At 44.5% G+C, this 21,325-nt stretch overlaps 1 protein-coding gene across 1 annotated transcript in view; it reads right to left on the bottom strand.

Moving 5' to 3' along the window:
- Window positions 1-259: 259 nt before the first annotated feature.
- Window positions 260-21,325, bottom strand: part of LOC147117394 (neurexophilin-1) — a 168,538-nt gene continuing 147,472 nt past the window's right edge. Inside the window, exon 2 of the mRNA XM_085988369.1 lies at window positions 260-1,341. Within this exon, the coding sequence (XP_085844495.1) occupies window positions 580-1,341 (762 nt within the window). The 3' untranslated portion in view covers window positions 260-579. The remainder of the gene's footprint in view (window positions 1,342-21,325) is intronic.

Raw genomic sequence — 21,325 nt, 5'->3', positions numbered from 1 at the left:
AAACGCTTATTCTGAGTGGAAATTTGTGTTTGTTTGGGAGTCTGCCTCACTCTGCAAAATCCATCAGGATAAGATCCTCAGGCAGACGCACCACATATACACATTCATCAACTAAAGAGGGAAAGTCCTTAGGAAAGGTGCAAGAATTATTAATGTGACATAATTGGAGTGTATTCACATTTTCAAACTGAAATCTTTTAGTATTTTATTCCTATTTACATATCATAGCTTTCAGAAATAAAATACTTTAATACAGATGATGAGTAATATGGTATATGTATACCTCTTAAATTGTTCCTTCACCAGTTACATTTATCTTAATAATTGTTTTTTTGTACATGAGTTTGTTGTAAGCTATAACGGCTACACAAATAAAAGGTTATTTTTCATTTCATTTGTTCTTTAAACCATAAACAAGCAAGAGAGACAGTTACAAGTTAATGTTGATAGGTAGCTCAAATAACACTGGATAAACTATATACAGTACAAACCATTCATACAAATGAAGACAAAGATATAGAATTCATTACAATAACATAATTACAATAACTGTTTTCTCAGACGTCAGTCACGTCACCCTCAGCCAGAGGGGAAGTAAGGAGTGTCACTGTGGTAATTGTAATCTGGACACACTTTCTGCACTAGTTTATAATCTGTACTGTAAAATGAAATATAAATGCATATGACTTTAAAGGGTTTGGAGCAGAGCCATGACACGTGGCTTTGAGTCTGCTCCTGGTAACAAGTTTTGGATGGATCATAGTTGCAAAGCGTAGTCTTCTTCGCCTTGTCCACTTTCTCGTACTCAATGCGGCAGTTAAATGTCTTTGAATCTTTGGCATCAATCACCGTCTGTTGAGCCAAGTCAAATTCCACAATTTTTGTAGGGGGCACCAGGCTGACAGAAACATTCCCCTGGCCAGTGGAATTGTGACGGAAGTAGACACTAAAGGTACCGTTCCCGTGGTCCACTATTTTGCCTGTGATGAGTAGGTTTAGCTTGACGGTTTTGATGTTGGAATGAAAGTCTCCCCAGCCGAACATTTTCTTAAACTTTCCCGTTTTGACTATAGGTCGTCTCTTAGGTCGAGGGCGGGGCTCCTTCTGATCTGAGGCATTTCGCAACCAATCCCATATATCCTGGTCAGAGTAAGGTACTGGAGTTTCATAGTGCAGGTCCACAGCAGTAGCATTCTCTTTGCCAGATAATGTCTGTGAAAGCAGGCGGCTAATAGACAGATCTTTGCTGCTTTCTGTCCATATGTGCTTTTGCGTATTCTTAGGGTTGCCAGCTTTTAGAAGTTCTGATTTTTGAGGATTATTTCCATGAACACAAGTAACCTATAATTATGAAAAAAAGAGGTAATAGTGAGATTTTATTCAACAAATGTAAGGAATATCAGTACACAGTCCCATTTGCTGTGCCAATAACATCATTTTACTCACAATAGTAATTACAAAAAGATTTGCATTTATATAGGACCTGATCACAAATTTCAGAAATATCTCCAAGTGTTTCAAATAGAATTAATTACTTTGAAGTGCAGTGACTATTATGTAGACAAATGCAGCAACCATTCTTCACACAGCAAGATCTCACAAAGCAATAAGATGAAAGAGCTGTGCTGGTTGAGGGAAGAATGTTGGCTAGGACATGGGGCAAACTCCCTGTTCTTTGAATATTGGCTGAGGATCTTTAACATCCACCTGAATCGCTGGAACAGGCATAGGAGCCATTTGCTCAACACCTCATCCAAAGGATAGCAGTTCGAACATGCAGCACTCTCAGTGCTGCACTGAGATTTTGGGGGTGATTTTGCCAATGGGGGCGAGTTGGAGGCGGGACTGCTGCTTGGTGGGTCGATGGCCCGCCTCCATCGATTTGTGGCCAACCCACGCTATTTTCCCTTAATTGACCTTGTTAAGCCCGCCCAGCAGGCTTAGCAGGCCAATTAAGGGAAAGCCGGTTACAGAGAACGTCAACGTATAACATTTCATCATCAAAAATATTTGACAGATGAATTGTCATCGTTTGACAGCTCTGTGAAGCTGTTAAACACTGACATTCTCTGTAATTTGATGAGTTCTTGAATTCAAGACCTCATCAAACCTCTTTCTTTTACAGAAATTAGATGGTTGCTGCATTGGAGAATGCAACGGCCATCTGTCATCTCTGCCACGGAGGTGCGAGACTGTCTGCATACTCACCGATTGAAGCCTGCAGGAAGAAACAAAGGTATGTGCACTTTTACTAACACTTTCCACTTACCTCAGATACTCACCTCTCCACACTTGCACCCATCACTCACCTCCACAGCACACTTTTGAACCCCTCTGACCCCCGCAGGCCCACTGCTCACCTCGGTGACCCTGGTGGAGTTCGGAGCCTTCGGGAAACCCGAACATTTGTGGGTAAAATGGGGATAATCCTCTTATCTGCCTGTGAACTACCTGTTAACAGGTAGATAAGTGGCACTAATCCCCTTCCCGCCTCCAAGGAGATGGGACCCGACGCGGGTCAGCTACCCGCCTCTTGGCAAGATGGCATGGAGGCGGGTTGGGAGCGGGTTGGGCACCCGCCCCAAAATTCTGCTGTTTTCCTGGCAGTCCCGCCTCCATACCCACCTCCCCAGGGCTGGCAAAATTGCCCCCTTTGTGTTCAAGTCCTGGAAAAGGGCTTGAGCCCACAACCTTCTGACTCAAAAGTGGGAGTGCTACCAACTGTGCTGAGTAAACACCATGATTTACACAACTATACAGATCTAAAGGAGTGTTAAAAAATTTACCAAATGAACATAAAGTTGTATATCGGGCCTGACTCATTGGGGGGGGAATTTTAACCCCAAAAAATGAGTGGGTTAGGTGGGAGGTTAATGTATTAAAAATATGAATACTGACCCCAACCCACCCACCTCCAGGTTTAACAGTAGTGGGACATAGGCAGGCAGCCAACCCGCTCCCAGGAGGCGGATTGGCATTTTAAATATTATAATGATGAGACTGAAAGCCTCTCATTTAATCTGCTGTGCAGGTTTAGCTGTGGCCGGCCGGGGATCGCAAGCCTCAGGGTTCCCGGCAGCTGCAGCGAGGCATGAACAGCCTCGGGGAGCAATCCTTCTGTGCTGGAGGAGCAGGAGTGGGGTCAGAGATCAGACCCCCCTGGGGTCGAGGATCAGACACCCTGAGATCAGAAACCACGCCCCCCCCCCCCCGGGATTGGGGCCCGCACCTACCTGGGGCTGTGGCCTCTTCTCCAGCATTCCCTGCCCAACTGGAAGCCAGCCTTTCAATCAAGCTGACTTCCGGGCAGGGAACCTGGCCATGATGTCACACGCACTCTGTGATGTTAAAACTCCCAGACTGTGGGGTTTCCCTCACTCTACCAGGCCCTCTCACTCCGGGCAGGTCCAAAACGTAAAATTCCGGCCATTCTCTTACTAATAAGTACAATACTGCTCATTTGATTCACCAAACTACCAACTTGCAGGTCACAAATAGCAAAATTCCAACGCACAGGAGCACAACGCCAAAAGTACTAGACACTTCAGACCAAACTTTCCTCTTTAGCGCTTCAGCATAAAGAATCTCCTGGGCAGAGCATATGGGGAAAATAGGTGAGGAGCTTCTCCTGGCCATAATGGGTGAGGAGCTTCTCCTGGCCATAATGGAGTCTGCCTCATTTTTCATCCATTAATATAAATGGATAGAAAATCAGGCAGTTTGTTACAAATATAGGATTTCTCCTCACCCTCACCCCCTGCCCCCCGTCTTTTTCTCTCGATGTACTCAGCCCATGAGATGCTTTATGCCTAAAAGCTGAAGAGAAAAACTTGCTCCATATGTCAAACTAATTCGGACTGTGGCCGCTGGTGTGTGAACTTCAGTCTACAACAGCAACAACAACTTGCATTTATATAGCACCTTTGATGGAGTAAAATGACCCAAGCCGCTTCACAGGAGCGATTATCAAACAAAATCTGACACCGAGTCACTCATTAGGGCAGAAGAGGTCGACTTTAAGGAGCATCTTAAAGGAGGAAAGAGAGCTAGCGAAGCGGAGAGGTTTAGGGAGGGAATTCCAGAGTTTAGGGGCTCGGCGGTGTAAGGCACTGCCACTAATGGTGGAGCAATTAAAATCAGCGATGCTCAAGAGGTCAGAATTGGAGAAGTGCAGGTAACTACAATCCTCTAAATCATTAAAATAACCCCGAGTGACAAGTTTCTGCTTAAAGGACCAATTTTGGAATCAAATGTGAACCAATAAGTGAGCTTTACCAATTTTAACACATCCTTCCAGATAAAAGCTTACAGGCCCTCCTGCCCAACCATATATAACTATACTTTAAACAAACCTAGGGGGAAAAATTTGGTTGCTTTGCGCCTCCTGTTAGCGCCCGAAGAGGCAAAATACAGCAGGAGGTTAGCGACGGTGGTAACCGTTAGCGCCCTGCAGCGCTGCGCCATCGGCGATGATGTCATCGCTGTGCGCAGCGCCCCGCTCGCAGCCCGGCTGCGACCTTCGGTAGCGCCCCCTGACTTACTGCCAGACGTTATGTCCGACATTCACTCGCAACACCCCAAGAGGGAGGCGGGGCGCTTCCAGTAGTGCCCCGCTTCCCTCTTGGGGTGCTACCGATGAATTTTGGCCGCGGAGGAGCTAAGTTTTTCGGGGCTCTAAAAGTAGCGCCCCAGCGAAGTTAGCGCCCCAAAGGGGGCGCGACTCAATTTTTCCCCCCTAAGGTTTGTGCCCAACTGAACAACTTTTTCTAAATGTTAATCAGTCTTTTTGTGACAACAAGCACTTCACAAAGGAGTTTTCAACTTTTTTTTTATTCGTTCATGGGATGTGGGCGTCGCTGGCAAAGCCAGCATTTATTGCCCATTGCTAATTGCCCTTGAGAAGGTGGTGGTGAGCCGCCTTCTTGAATCACTGCAGTCCGTGTGGTGAAGGTACTCCCACTATACTGTTAGGGAAGGAGTCCCAGGATTTTGACCCAGCGACAATGAAGGAACAGCGATATAATTCCAAGTCAGGGTGGTGTGTGACTTGGAGGGGAACTTGGAGATGATGGTGTTCCCATGCACCTGCTGCCCTTGTCCTTCTAGGTAGTAGAGGTCGCAGGTTTGGGAGGTGCTGTCAAAGAAGCCTTGGCGAGTTGCTGCAGTGCATCTTGTAGATGGTACACACTGCAGCCACGGTGCGCCAGTGGTGGAGGGAGTGAATGTTTAAGGTGGTGGATGGGGTGCCGATCAAGCGGGCTGCTTTGTCCTGGATGGTGTCGAGCTGTGTTGTTGGAGCTGCACTCATCCATCCACTCCTTACTTGTGCCACTTAGTTGTTTAATTGTCCACCAGCATTCACAACTGGATGTGACAAGTCTACAGAGCTTTGATCTGATCAGTTGGTTGTGGGATCGCTTAGCTCTGTCTTTGGCATGCTGGTTCCGCTATTTAACATTCATGTAGTCCTGTGTTGCACCATCCCCAGGTTGGCACCTCATTTATAAGTACACCTGGTGCTGCTCTTGGCATGCTCTTCTACACTCTCATTAAACCAGGGTTGGTCCTCTGGCTTGATGGTAATGTTAGAGTGAGAGATATGCCAGGCCATGAGGTTACAGATTGTGGTGGAATACAATTCTGCTGCTGCTGATGGCCCACAGTGTCTCATGGATGCCCAGTTTTGAGCTGCTAGATCTGTTCTGAATCTATCCCATTTAGCACGGTGGTAGTGCCACACAACATGATGGAGAGTGTATTCAGTGTGAAGATGAGACTTTTTCTCCACAAGGACTGTGCGGTGGTCACTCCTACCAATACTGTCACGGACAGGTGCATCTGCGACAGGTAGATTGGCGAGGACAAGGTCAAGTAGGTTTTTCCCTCGTGTTCGTTCTCTCACCACCTGCCCAGTCTGGCAGCTATTAGAATAATGCGGTGGGTCGGAAAGTGGAGGTGATAATCTTAGAATCATTCAATGTGCTGGCAGTGAAAGTAAATACTTTTTTCTTGTTGAATGAGCTAAGATGAAGTTTCCTCATCTTTGTATATTTTGTAATCTTGCAAAATTCACAATTATTATTATTCAGTCCAAAAACGAGGGGTAAAAATTGCTTTTAGCACAATTTTGTGCACTGTCATCAGCAGCATGCAACCGGTCACAAGGGATGCAGCAAAGGCCCCACATTCACCCCCCTCATTCATTAAAATAAAATAGGCAGGCTGCCAGCATTACTCGCTCTGTTCATTGGCAGCTCGTATAATCGGGGGCACCAATATCACATGCTGCTGATACCTTTTAAAATCAGCGTGCACCTTTTAAAGGGTTTGGCTGCAGGCAACAGTCACTGAAGATTGTGGACAATGACAGCCGCAGCAGAAGCTGCAAGGACTGCTCAGGTTCTGACACTGCTTTGGAGGTTTTGGTGGAGGAGGTTGGCAGGAGGAGGCATATGTTGTTTCCACCAGGCATCAGGAAGATTTCCAAGCAACCTGCCTGACATGTGTGGGCAGAGGTGGCAGAAGGCGTCAGTGCCAGAGCATCGCCCCCAGGACATGGCTGCAATGCAAGAAGAAGTTCAATGACCTCACAAGGCTAGCTAAGGTGAGCCTCCTAACTCATTACTCTCTGTTTAGCCCTGCACTACCTGTAGCCCTAGCATTCTCAAACCTTGCCTCCCCCGATTACCAGCACTCTCCTACAATCACTGCAGCACACTTCATTCCACCTCCTTCTGCTCCTACTACAACACTCTGCAACTGCTACTCTCCTCACTATTACTGCCTTCACCTTCTCACACCTTTGTCATCTTTCACACACCAGCAATACTATTCTACCCTGACGTGCATGTCCTCAAAACATCTCACTACTCTCACACTAGCACACTTCCTTCCTGTAGGACAAGTTCGCACACAATAACAGGGAGTGGGCAGCCAAGGAGAAGGGCCATGTGCTGTCACCACTGGAAGAGCAGATGATGGACATCGAGGACAGGAGAGTGGCGCCTGGCGAAGCTGAAGGACAAGTCCTGAAGGTTTTAAAAACATCTTCCCCTCCTTCCCTTCTCACTTAAATCTCAAACGATGCATAAGAAATTGCTGCTGCTTTCAGAAGCCACTCATCTGTCATTGCTTACTCATGCCACTAAATGCTAACCCTTGACCCTTTCTTCTATTTCAGGTACAGAAGCTCCACACAGCCCTCAGGAAGATGAAGAAGGCAGCCAACATTTTCTTGTTTTACATTCAAGCAAACATGATTGAAGACCAGCGTTTGGGCTGCTCGTATGCCAGTCTGTCAAATGGATGGTTGATATTTCAATTATCTATCAAATGTTTGCAAATAAGGTGGCAATTCAATGTAATAATAAAATATCAAGGGGAAAAATTCAATATCGACCATTTTTGGGCTCTAACATCGCCTGGGCACTAACTTTAGCCCTGGCGACCGCAAAATTGAGTTTTAGCGCCCCAAGAGGGAAGTGGAGCACTAAATCAAGCGCTCCACTTCCTTCTTAGGGCGCTAACATCGGCGAGCGGGACGGAGACTTTAGCAGCGCTGCACAATGGGCCGTGCAGCACTGCCGCGTTCAAAGGCTCCTTCCCTCCCTTAAAGGGAAGGGCCATCGCTGCAGGCTCTGCAATTTAAAAAGTACCTACCTGGACCACCAAGGCAGCGGCGATCCCACGCAATCAGCCCGGCACTCAAGCAGAGTCCAGATCAAATGCAGGCAGGAACCCGTGAAAAAAACTAGAGCAGGAAAGAAAAGTTTTATTTCCACTTACCTCGACCACCTCATCTTTAATCATCACCCCCGAAGTGGCTGGCCGCCTGATGCGCGCCTCCTGCAGTTGTCAGTGTTTTCGACCGGCGCTGCTGCAGGGGGCGGAAGTCAATTTTGGGTATGGGGCGCTGCGCATGGTGATGATGTCACGATCACCGTGCAAAGGAGATTGGGGCACAACACCGTATCGCTGCCGCAAAACCTGCACCGAATATGGCGGGAGTCGATGCCAGCGCCGCGCCTGGTCGCAAAGCCGGGCACCCAATTTCACCCCCCAATTATATAAAGATTGTTGCACTATGGATGTCTGACACTAGATGGCAAAATAACATTTTATAAATATTGTACCATAAATTACTTACAACACATGCTACAGCCATTTTAATGCATAATATATTTACTGCATTAGTTTTTGTCCACCTGATTTGTTGAATCCAATACTGGACTCCTGAAAATGGGACATGGAAATCTAAATGAGCAATCAGTTGCAGATTTGAAGATCTACCAATTTCATCAGCAACGACAAATTCCTGAGAGTGAAAAGCGACTCCCTTTCAAAGCTGCAGGATGTTGCGGAGAAGACGAAAGTAGCTGCTGCCGAGTCAGCCTTCGAAAACTACAGGAAGGGGAGGCAGCTGCCACAGACACAGTCTTACAAAATTGCCGAGGTGGTCGGGAAGGAGGAGAAAGCTGCCAACTCAGCAGAAGAAAGGATTTACCTGATCATTTAAAGCAATATTATCTATAAGGTGTGCAGCATGTGAATAGGTAGATGTGGGCTATTAAAGGAGAGCAAAACTCTGGTGGGATGAGGGAGAAGAACTATTTTCAAATTGAACTACACCCTCCATTACATTTTTGCATTTAATTTCAGTCTATGGTTATCCAATCTCTGATTCTCTGATCTTCATCTAAATGCCTTGTTAATGGTTGAGCACTAAATCATAACCAGCTCTTTCTAGGCATGAAGAAAATGAGGGGCTCTGCTACGATAACTCGATTGCCCTCAAATTACGTCATGATGGGGCAGAATTTGCGGTCGGTATGCACTAAATCCCGAACTTGCGATCTGTCACATTCCAAATTGACAGATCTGCGACTGTGAAATCCTCATTGCTGGTGCAGAGTTGGGCTAATTCCCCACCAACTGCCCAGCAATTACGCAAGAAAATTTTATGGCTGGTGCAAACAGGCACAGGAGCCTGTTTGGACAGCGTGGGGTGGGAAGGTGGGGGGAGAGGGCGGTGTACTGGTCCATACTGTTTTAATGTTCAACATAGCTTTGTATTTCCATACAAACACCGCCATTACTTTGTACTGTTCTCACTCTGCGGTCCATCACTCTGATTACAAATTATTCCCAGCCACCAGACTTCTTGCATACTAAAGTAATTGGATATTGTTGAAACAAGATTTGCTGCCTAATATTTCTTTGCCGTACCTTGCTTTGAATAATTGTTGTTTTTATTCATTTCACTCTATGTAAGTAAAACTGGACAGATCCTTGAAAAGGAATCCATGTTTATTTTACAAAAAATACTCCTTGCCAGTTTAGCTTGAGTGTAACAATGATTATTTACAGTGGGAGTGATAAGTCATCAATTTAAATCAATATCACACCATTTAATTTAAAACTTGAATGATGTTGGGCATTGGAGATTTCTGTTTCCTGATTGGCGTACCACCCCACATGATCCCAGGTACGCGTACACACACACAGTGCGCCCCTGGGATCCGTGTGCCACTGCGCTGTGCTCAACTCCACAGTGAAACAACGCAAGTTTTCAAAGGGGGCCACGCACCTGGTAAGTGCGGATTTCTTTCGGAGATCGGCGGCGTATTCCTTAGTTACGTCGCCGACTGCAATTTCAGGGCCACTATATCAACATAGTAACACTTAACACATTTGATTGAAATTCTCTCCATAATTTTGCTGAGACATTAACCACATTAAACAGGTTAATAGTTCCAGTAAAATAGTGGAGATAGGAATTCTGGGTGTACATTAGTATCCCACGGCATCATTTCAAGCCATGGTATTTTGTAACACCAGCAGCCACATTTTGTAGCCAAAAATCAGAACTGCATGTGTCTTTTGTTTGTGTAATTAACATGAAACGTGTATGTCTTAAGATGAATGTCACCCTTTTACGATATTGCAGATTAATACTGACATTAGGAGGTCTGAATTGTAATATCATACAGACTTTAACCTGCTACGGTATAATAGAATAATGAAAGCTGTTTGGAAAATAGATTGTACACACTGCAAAATCTAACTGTTTCAGTGCTTTGCTACAAAACCTGTCCCTCTCCCAGGTAACTGTAGTTCATTATCTAATTGAGTACAACACACAGAGACATCAACCTTCTTGAGATTTTCTGCAGTGCTCTAGAACAGCAAGATGTTAGCCAGTGATTTTAGCAAGTGGAACAAGATCATGAGAAAGTACTTTTAATATAGAGATAAGTGCTTCCATGTACCATTATAATATTCTTAAGTGCTTCCTTGTGCCATTATAATATTCTTAGCGATTACTCCAGCGTTTATAAAAAAAATCAAGAAGGTAAACAAAAGAATTAAACGAATGCTAAATTAATACAAATACTAAATGGCTGCTGTGATTGAACCTACTTATAAAATATGCAATGGAAACAATCTCAAGAACTCCATTGAAAAATAAAAATCCATGGGAAAAATGATCCATCCATGGCTAACTAAAGGAGTTAAGGTATGTATGAGATTAAAAGAAGAGGCTTATAATGTTGCAAAGAATAGTAGTAAGCTTGAGGATTGGGAAAGCTTTAGCAACCAGCAAAGGATCATCAAAAAATTGATAAAAAGGCAGAAAATAGAATATGAGAGTAAAATAGCAAGAAATATCAAAACAGATTGTAAGAACTTCTACAAGTATATAAAAAGGAAGAGAGTAGCAAAAGTAAATGCTGGTTCCTTAGAGGCTGAGACAGGAGAAATTATCTTGGGGAACAAGAAAATGGTAGAGACTTTAAACAAATATTTAATTTCTGTCTTAACAGTAGAAGACACAAAAAGCATACCAAAAATAATGGGGAACCAAGGGGCTGATAAGAGTGGGGAACTTAAAGCAATTAATATCGGTAGAGAAAAAGTACTTGGGAAACTAATGGGACTAAAAGCCGAAAAATCTCCTGGACCTGATGGCCTGCATCCTAGGGTTCTAAAAGAGGTGGATGGCAGAAGTAGTGGATGTATTGGTTGTGATCTTCCAAAATTCCCTAGATTCTGGAGTGGTCCCAGCAGATTGGAAGGTAGCAAGTGTAACCCCGCTATTCAAGAAAGGAAGGAGAGAGAAAACAGGGAACTACAGGCCAGTTAGCCTGACAGGGAAAATGCTGGAATCCATTATTAAGGAAGTGGTAACAGGGCACTTAAAAAGTCAGAATATGATTAGGCAAAGTCAACATGGCTTTATGAAAGGGAAATCGTGTTTGACAAATTTATTAGTTTTTTAAAAATGTAACTAGCAGGGTAGATTATGGGGAACCAGTGGATGTAGTATATTAGGATTTCCAAAAGGCATTCAATAAGGTATCACATAAAAGGTTGTTAAGCCACATAAGGGCTCATCGGGTTAGGGGTAATATAATTAACATGGATAGAGGATTGGTTAACGAACAGAAAACAGAGAGTAGGAATAAACGGTTATTTTCAGGTTGGCAGGCTGTAACTAATGGGGTGCAGCAAGGATCAGTGTTTGGACCTCAGCTATTCACAATCTATATTAATAACTTAGATGAAGGGACTGAGTGCAATGTATCCAAGTTTGCTGATGATACAAAGTTAGGTGGGAAAGTAAGCTGTGAGGATGACACAAAGAGCCTGCAAAGGGATATAGGCAGGTTTAGTGAGTGGGCAATAAGGTGGCAGATGGAGTATAATGTTGGGAAATGTGATGTTATTTATTTTGGTAGGAAGAATGGGAAAACAGAATATTTTTAAATGGTGAAAAACTGTTAAATGTTGGTGTTCAGAGAGATTTAGGTGTCCTAGTACAAGAAACAGAGAGTTAGCATGCAATTAGGAAGGCAAATGGCATGTTGGCCTTTATTGTAAGGGTGTTGGAGTATAAGAGTAAGGAAGTCTTACTATAATTGTACAGGGCCTTGGTGAGACCACACCTGGAGTACTGTGCAAGTTTTGGTCTCCTTATCTGAGGAAGGATATACTTGCCTTGGAGGCGGTGCAACGAAGGTTCACTAGATTGATTCCTGGGATGTGAGGGTTGTCCTATGAGGAGAGAATGTGTAGAATGGGCCTATACTCTCTGGAGTTTAGAAGAATGAGAGGTGATCTCATTGAAACATACAAGATTCTGAGGGGGATTGACAGGGTAGATGCTGAGAGGTTGTTTCCCCTGGCTGGAGAAAATAGAACTAGGGGGCATAGTCTCAGGATAAGGGGTCGGCCTTTTAAGACTGAGATAAGGAGGAATTTCTTCACTCAGAGAGTTGTGAATCTTTGGAATTCTCTGCCCCAAAGTGCTGTGGATGCTCAATCATTGAGTTTATTCAAGGCTGAGATAGATAGATTTTTGGATTCTTGCAGAATCAAGGGATATAAGGATCGGGCGGGAAAGTGGAGTTGCAGTCAAAGGTCAGCGATGATCTTATTGAATGGTGGAGCAGGCTTGAGGAGCCGTATGGCCTACTCCTGCTCCTAATTCTTATGTTCTTATATTATCATATAGCCACAAGTAGAGTTGATCAGCAACAAAAGCAGCACCTCAGGGAGAAAATAAACCATTTGCGAGCTAATAAAATTCCCTGTCTTTATAGCACTTTTTTTATCCCTCTTCCAGTGTGCTGTATTATATCTACTATTGTAACTTCAGCTACTCATATTTGAATCTTGTACAGTCAATTAGAATAAAGTGCAATTACTGATCAGATTTGTAAATTTAGGTTAGTTCCAGCAACCACAAAAAAATAGTTTCTAAATCTGATTTTATTTTCTTCTTATTAACAATTTTATACAAGAAATAAATGTGTCCAGAACAGTTCCGTTATAACTTACACTAACATGAATGTCTAACTTCTTAGTGCTTGTGCATCAAAATTTCCTCTTCTAATAAAAACTGTCTTGCCATTATAATATTTATTTTGCCTACTCTCAGCGCCTCATGGAACATTTCTTTCCCCGACTGGAATAAATCACAGTCTGTTTAATATATAATTCTAAGTATCATTTAGGAGAAGGGAGACTAAATGACACAAAAAGACTATTTCTTAACCAACTTCATTTTCTGAAAATGTTGGCTAGATTTTGGGGTCAGTGGTGAACAAACGGCGCTCGCATTGCACTTACACTGGCCCGCAGATTTTCTGTGGACTTTTATACTGTGACTTGCAGTTATTAGAGAGTCAAAACAGCACGGCGCCCTCTACAGGGGGTCTGGGACCTGTGCGAACAGAGCAAGCAACTGTGTGTCTCATTAACTAATTAGATTGAAGAATCCTTACTGAGCCACGCAGTCTGAACCAAGAAGTGTGAATTTGAATATTAAATTCAATGAAAAATCATGTACAGAAAGCAAAATAAAGAGAGGGAAAGAAAGATTGGGATTGAGAGAGAGAGATAAAAGAGACAGAAAGAAAAGGTAAAAAAAATTTTTTTTAAATCTCCAACAATAATTAAAATCTGAAGGAATGAGACTCCACACTTTTAAAAGTAAATTTTCTGTACCAGAGAGGTTGTTTGGCAGTAATTAAGACTTATCACACCATTAAAAATTCACTTACACTTGAATGGACAACCCTAACTTTTTCTTGCAAGTTTAGTGGATATCTAGTGGGTAAGTACTGCAACTTCACCCCGTTGCATGTATGTGAATGCTGAGTCGCTCGACAAGGTACTGTTAGAGCGAAGCTTCTGGAGGAGCAGGACAACTTGGACAACAACTTCCTGATTTCCGCATTTAACTGCGCGTGTGCGGACGCCAGATGTTGCTGTCCAATTTACTCCTCAATAACAGTGAGTGTTGATAGCCTCATTATTTCTATTGCAAAATCCGAGCCATTATATTTAACAGTTCAAAATCTCATTGTTGACAAGAAAGTGTTATTACACCATTTTACTGCAGATTAATAAAAGATGCCTAAATATGCAGTAGTATCTCTCTATAGTACTCTCACAAGACCCACTATAACATCCATTGTTTACGACTTCCTCCTTAATAGAACACATTAAGGTCTATGACTGATATGTTCTTATGGTGCCTTTATATTGAACCTTTGGTGTCTGCATTACACAGGTAGCAGCAGAGCCGTATAAGGCTGCGAGTGCAGGCTGCTATTGGTGCTCATAAGATCATCTCCAAGAGGTGTTCTTGCTTCATTTCATTTTGTTCAAAAGTAAAGCAACTGCTGCAGTAGAAAGCACACTTTTTAAATTAAATTTTTTCAAAGATCTAGTGCCACAGCTGACCTCCTTTCAATTTCTACTGATTGCAAAGTGTTGATGGTTCCATCAGTTCATCGCAATCAGCAGAAACTAGCCAGAGTTGGATGCCAATAGCCAGTACGCATGTGTAGAGTTCTGTCTTACCATACTTCACAGCAATGTGAGTGGGCAGTGCAACGAGGGCTGCCTGCTTTCATCACTACTGAAATATAGTTAAAAGAAAGAAAGACTTGCATTTCTATAGCGCCTTTCACGACCACCAGACGCCTCAAAGCGCTTTACAGCCAATGAAGTACTTTTGAAGTGGAGTCACTGTTGTAATGTAGTTGGCTCAGTAAAGGGGGGTGGGGGGGGTGAACTATGAAGGCAACATAAAACTTATTGTCTAGTTGCCAAAGAAAGTATTAGAGATGGAGCTGTGCTTATCCACCAGGTAAATGTTGTCAGTGCTGCTGTTACTTGGGTGTACGAGCTCATGTCAGACTAACTCACCTGTTGATTTATGTGCAAGTCATTGATTGCCCTTGCTGGATGAGCAAATGATCACCATGTTTATTTATTTTGGGCATTCCGTTTACAAGGCTTTGGCTTATAAATAATTATGCAACATTTTAGCAGTCTATTTCCGCATATTGACAAACCACCCACTTGATTTGACAAGTGAAGACTGGGAAGAAAAGATGGGGAAGTCTTTGCTCTTATGATCTACTGCTAAATGCTGCAGCTTGGTAGCACAAAACGTCCCCAAGAAAGTCTTTTGCTTGTCTGACTGCCTCCTTGGTAAAAGTGAAGGGCATAAGTGAATCTTATATATGTAGTACAAAACTGTGATCAATCCTTCTAGTATATTGCTGCATTAGACATTTGCTTGTTTAATCAACTGGAGTACCTTTACTCCACGGCCCTTATTTTTGAGTAATGGATTATTCTGCAGTATTTGAACCCTATACATTAACAAATTTCAATTGTGCCATTTGAAAATAATTGGACATCCATCTACTTTTAGTTGGGCAGGATGGAAAAGGATTTTAGCTTTAAAAAGCTGCGATATTCCTAAATAGCAAAATGAGCTTTAAATAATTTTTAAATCAATGAATGTGCTCTTATTATCAGCATGGACTAGCTTCATTCTGCGGGGACCTATGGCTCCGATAATAACACCAAGGCACATTTGGAGCAGGGGGGGCTGCAATATCAGGTGGTGACTAATGGCATTTCAGTGTCCTTGTACATCGAAGATGGAGAAATTGGGACCTCGCAGCTACCTGGTGACAGAATTAAATATAAGCATGTCATACAGCACTCAGCAGCGAGTGAAATATGATCATCTTCATAATGCTAAGTTGCAAATTCTTACCTTGCCAGTACTAATTCATATCTTTTCTCTCTGCCAGGGCCTTCACAGCAGCAGACAGTGGACCCCTGGACAACGAATCCTCAGAGAAGCTGATTCCTTCTGAGGGTGCATCATCACAGGACTCATGCTAACCATGCACCAGCTCAAATACTCACACTTCAGTGGGTCCAGTTAGACAGATAGTTGGGATTTCACCTGGTGACTCAGTTCACAAGTGAGCAAGAGCAGATGGTGGTGACAGGGACAGCTCTGGAGAGTCCGGACTGCTCAGCTGGACACAGATGCTGTACCTCAGCATTCAGCGATGAAAAGGATAATCAATGAGGGGCAGCAGAACATCTGCGACATGCTGACAGGCCTTCCACACACACTGTCCACAATTGCAGAGACAATGGAGGAGTCTGCCTCAAGCATGAGTGGGTTGATATCACAGGGCATTGCAAGGATGTCTTCTTCCATGGATAGATTGGCCAACTTCATGGACCATCAATCACAGCTATCAAATGAGTCCATGCAGGTCTTGACCATGGCCGTACAGATTCCAGATGCCAACATGTCTGCCGCCTTAAATAGGATGACAGACACCTTAACCTTGGCCTTACAGCGCGATCTGCGCCAAGCTGCTCTCCAGCAGAGTGCTAGGAGTGAAGTGCGGCTGGCCCACGAAAGGGATGACAGTGAAAGGGACAAGAAAGTGGGGACTCCACTCAAAGCGCTCCCACTTCCCACCCATTGACCCTCCTTCATTCAATATCCAACAAGTTGCTTCATCTTCCAATGGCCGAGTCTGCCCCTGCACAGGTGCAGGTGGAGCAGTCTTTGGTGGGGCCCTCACGAGATCCAACACCCAGAGGCTATCGGCCGAGCATCTCAACAGTCAGAGCAGGGCTCTGAGCAGCCTACCGCCACCTCTGCTGAAGCCACAGGGGTTGCACCATGTAAAAGCGGTAGGAAAGGGAAGAGTAAAGCTTTTTAGCTCCACAAGGGTATGCACATGGGTGTTTGACAAAATGTTATGTTGTTACGTTTCTGTTGTTTAGTACAATAACTTAAAATTTATTACTCTGCACCACTTTCCCGTGTTGGCCATTCCTGGTTGCCAGGTAGCAACTCGCCATTTCAGTTGCTTGTTGATGAATGGGAAGACATGAATTGATGGGGACCAATGGGTGGGATGTGCAATGGGTGAATGTTTGGTTGTAGGTCTGCTTTGTGTCAGTGGGATTGCGGGGGTGGCAGTGGGGGACTGGGGGGTGGGGGGCGGGGGGGGGGGAGTTGCAATTGGATGCAATTGAAACATTGGTCCAATGGTGGTAACTAACTGAACCTTACAGCTATAAGGGAATCCCTGGCAGCAATGTGAGCAGTTGGTGCTTCGTTGAGGTCACTACCTGCATCCTCCTCCTCAACCACCTCCTCCTTGTCCTCCTCCTCCTCCTCTTCATTGGATTTGTCTGCAGACCATGGGTGCTCAGTGCTTTGTTCCTCCTGCAGCTCCCATCCTTGCTTCTATGCAATGTTGTGCAGAATGCAGCACACCACGATCATTCTGGAGACCCTCACTGGCGAGTACTGGAGGGCGCTTCCAGACCTGTCCAGGCACCTGAAGCGCAACTTGAGCATGCCAATTGCTTGATCAATGACACTTCTGGTGGTCATATGGCTGTCGTTTACCGCTCTTGGGCTTCATGGTGAGGTTCCTCACGGGTGTCATCAGCTTAACAGCCACCCCTTAAGTCTGCTTGCAGGTCCAAAGAGGTTGAGGAGCTTGAACCGCCACAATCGAATGGAATCCCTTGCAGTTTACGAATACTCCTGGTTGATCTGAGGGTGTGCAATTACCACATGTGTGCAACTGATGACACCCTGCACCTGTGCAAAGCCAACCAGGGACGCAAACCTCAGCACCCGCTCATTCTGACCAGTGTCATCACAGGCAAAGTTGACATAATTGCCGCCCCTGGCAAATATCCCATCAGTCAGCTGCCTAATGAATTTATGGGCAGCTGACTGGGAGATCCTGGATATGTCTCCAGCAGAGCCCTGGAAGGATCTGGAGGCAAAATATTTGAGGACGGTGGTCACTGGCACCGTCACTGGCAATGCATGGCTAACAGGTCTAGCAAGGAGCAGGTCTTCTTCTAGGAGGCTGCAGATGTCTGCCACCAAATGACATGACAACATCAGCCTCCAGAAGCACTGCTCTTCTTAGAGGTCTAGGAAGGTCGAGCCTCTGCCTGTACACCCTGTTACGCGGGTAGAGCCTCTTGTGACCTCGACCTCTCTGCTGTGCCCCTCTCGGCTGCTCCCCTCTCGGCTGCTTCACTCTCGGCTGCTCCCCTCTTGGCCACCCACCTGCAGGTCTCTCCACAGCAGGCTGTTGCTGCAGCTGATGGTCACCTTGCTCCTCGTCTGAGGTCCAATATAAGGCACCCATCCTAATCTGGAGTCTCAATACCTCCAAAGTGCACCAATGAGCCTCTCACCACAAGTACTCTGAACAAACCCTTTCCCAGTGGAGGGAAGGCAGCAGCTGTGAGCACTGAGTATTTATTGATGTCCGTATGCCTGACTTTTAATGAGGCCCATGAATTGCCGTTCAGTCTTCTCGCCTTGGTTTCCATGGCGAGTTTCAGGAAGCCTGGGAAACTCGTGCATGTAAAGTTAAGTTTAAATGCTGATCAAAATCTCATCAAAAGTGGCTCTTTAAATATTATAAGCAGTAACCTGCCTCTCCAGAGGGGGTCACGCACACGCATCGGAATGCACCTGAGATAAACCCGAAAGTCAGCACGTTGGAGTCAGCTTCCAGACGCACTGACATTTTTGTCAATTTTAACACCCTCCCGAACCCAAACCCACATGTCTATTACTATTAAAATTCCCGCCATATGTTATATAAAGCTCATTTTGAAGCTGTATCCATCATAAATGTAATTACAATGGAGGTTTGTTGAGTATAACCAGACACATATGATACGGATGATCATACATGACTATAAAGGATCATAACAATAGAAAAACTTCAAATAAGCATCTTAAATTGTCAGAATCACATATAAAGATAAAATTACATTTATTAGTTTTTAGTTTTAGGATAACTAATTTTTCACGCAAGGTCAAGATTTCTCTTCCACACTTTCATTTACAAACCTGGTAGATTCTGATCCTAAAACAATGAGCCCTGCCTCCAAAGGAAGAAGAATCTCTACCTTAGATATAGAGACAAAAAAAATCCTGGAACAAGATAAGTGGCAAGCTTTGATTTGAGAAGGGAACTACTTTTATGTTAATTTTCAAAGATAACTCGTGGATCTCCAGTAACATCGTTCACTATAAGTCAGAGAATATTGGCTGGAGGGGAACTTCTCAGTAATAAAGGCAATTAAAATCATTAGTGGTTTGTTTACAGCCACTTATCAATGGTTTTTTCCCAGCTTTTTGGATTTAACAGGTCGCCCACCGGTTTCCCGCTGTGCCTAGACCTCGTCTGTGAAGCTGAGGCAGGAGGTCAATGATCATTGAATCAGCTGACGAGCTGACAGCTTCAAACGTCAAGTCAAAGCTCCCAGCTAATTGAGACATGTTCCCTTAACCACTAACTTCTTTAAACTGAATTTCCACTACAGATTCAGGATGCTGCAAGTATTACACAAGTCACCATCCAGTCTGACCTCCTTACCTCTCCCACCATTGACAGACCGCTTCTGTCATCTCTACTTCACCTGCATCTATTCCATCAGCTTGGGCACCCTTGAAACGCTCTCACCTTGGTCCTCAGAATCCCACCACGATCAGCCCCAGCACTAGCATCACTAGCATCACCAACAACAACACCAGCCTTCTCCGCAATCACCTGATGCTCACAGGAAACAGGACATCAGCACCCAACCACATTGCTGCCCGGCCATAGCCAGATTTACTTCACTTGACACTGTACACTCTGGCTGTCACATTTTGTGCCAGGTTGGCACCACCCCACACCAACACCATAAAACATCCCTACAATGCCCAAGCCATTCCCTTCACACTCATCACCAATGCGGGGGATACTGTTATGTCTCACCATTCAGTGCAACTCACTAAACCACTTCCAAAGGTGCACACAAATCTGTTCAAGAAAGCAAAGTGTTGAAAATAAAGGTTTCAATGTTTGACACCACATTAACAGAAACTTTACATGAACATAGCAAAAACACCCAAGTACCTACCCTTGTGTGTTGTTAGTTGGTCTGATTGCACTAGGATGAGGGTGAGTGTGAGGGGTAGCTAGTGAGATGGGGATGTGATAATGTAGATAGAGAGAGGGATGGGTCAAGGTGCAAGGTAAGTTGGTGTGAGTAAGGATGTACAGGAGAAGGGTAGGGAAGGCAGAGTGATGGGAATGTGTTGAGTGGCACAGCAGGGTGAGGATGAATGTGGCTTTGTACTAACGTTTCGTAATCTACTGAGATAATTGAAACATTTGTGGCACTGCACCCAGGTCCTCCTGATCACATCCCTACTTGTGCCCTCTTGTGCAATGTGCAGCCAGGCTGTGTTGATCTCCTAGGGAGGTCTCTTCCACCCATGGGAAGGGAAGAGAACCTCCCTGTGTGCTGTGACTCCCTGCATAAGCATATGGAGGGAGTCATGGGAGATCCTCAGTGCAACCCTGCACCTCTGTGCAGTGCTTGTCAGTGTTTGCAGCACCTCAACACTGACAGCACAAATGTCAAAAGAAAGTTGGCCATGGTCCCTTTAAGGAGACCGGCTGATGACGTGTCATCAAATTACGTCACCAGACCCGCTTCCTCTAATTGGTTGGGAAACCTGCTGGGCGGGCTTAACAAACCCCATCAAGGGAAATTCATTTGAGTGGCCGGGATGGAGACAGCAGCGGGGTCGGGACCCGCCACCGACGTCGCCCGCCATGGACCCGCCGAGATTCGTAAACTCGCAGCCTATGTGATTCTGCAATTCTGCACTACTAACAGGGAGCTGTGCTCACAATGATAGTGTGTTGAAAATTCGGGACTACAATGTTGTAGCCCTATTTCCTGCTCGTATTCCCTGTGAGTACAGCTTACCTGCTGGGAGTGCAGGATCACTCCTGCAATCAAAATGGCACATGCCCAATATGTTGAAGTGGATCACGTGCCCAATATCTTATTATTGGCCCTTTGGGCTGTCCAAAGTTGAACTGCCTGCCAAAGGCTCACTATCTAAGTTCACAAATAAAGAATGACCACTTATGTGAGGTATCAAAAAGCTACTAATGCCTCTGGAAATAACACACCAAGAATCAGGAGAGAATATTGTAGGCTCTGTGGCCAGTGCACAAACCCATAGAAACGATACTTGGGAGGTTACTCCCACTAACCATTGCACAGAGAGGCAATGAGTGAAGGTTTGAAGAAATATTCACAAATCACAAGCCAAAAACAAAATGCATAAAGAATATGTACAAAATGTCCTCACAGTCACAACAGGAATGTCTGGCATGTTGTGGTTTCCACATTCAATCTGATCTGAATAATTAGCTTTCCCAGTGGTATGACATGCTAGAGATGAAATAATGACCCTGAATTTGCAGTCGGTATGACGGCAAACTCTCAGAGTACGCCGTCATGCTGCCTTTGAAATTGACCACAAGTTCGGGATTTAGCACATGTGTAAGCACGTGCGGAAATCCCGAACTTGCGATCTGTCAAGTTCTGAATGGACAGGTGATCTGCTGCAACTTTCAATTCCTCATTCAAA

This window comes from Somniosus microcephalus, chromosome 5 (assembly GCF_052327205.1).
Source record: "Somniosus microcephalus isolate GS21.2 chromosome 5, FLI_Smic_1.0, whole genome shotgun sequence".
NCBI classification, from domain to species: Eukaryota; Metazoa; Chordata; class Chondrichthyes; order Squaliformes; family Somniosidae; genus Somniosus; species Somniosus microcephalus.
Note: the sequence above shows the minus strand (reverse complement) of the source record. Positions and strands in the feature narration are given on the sequence as shown.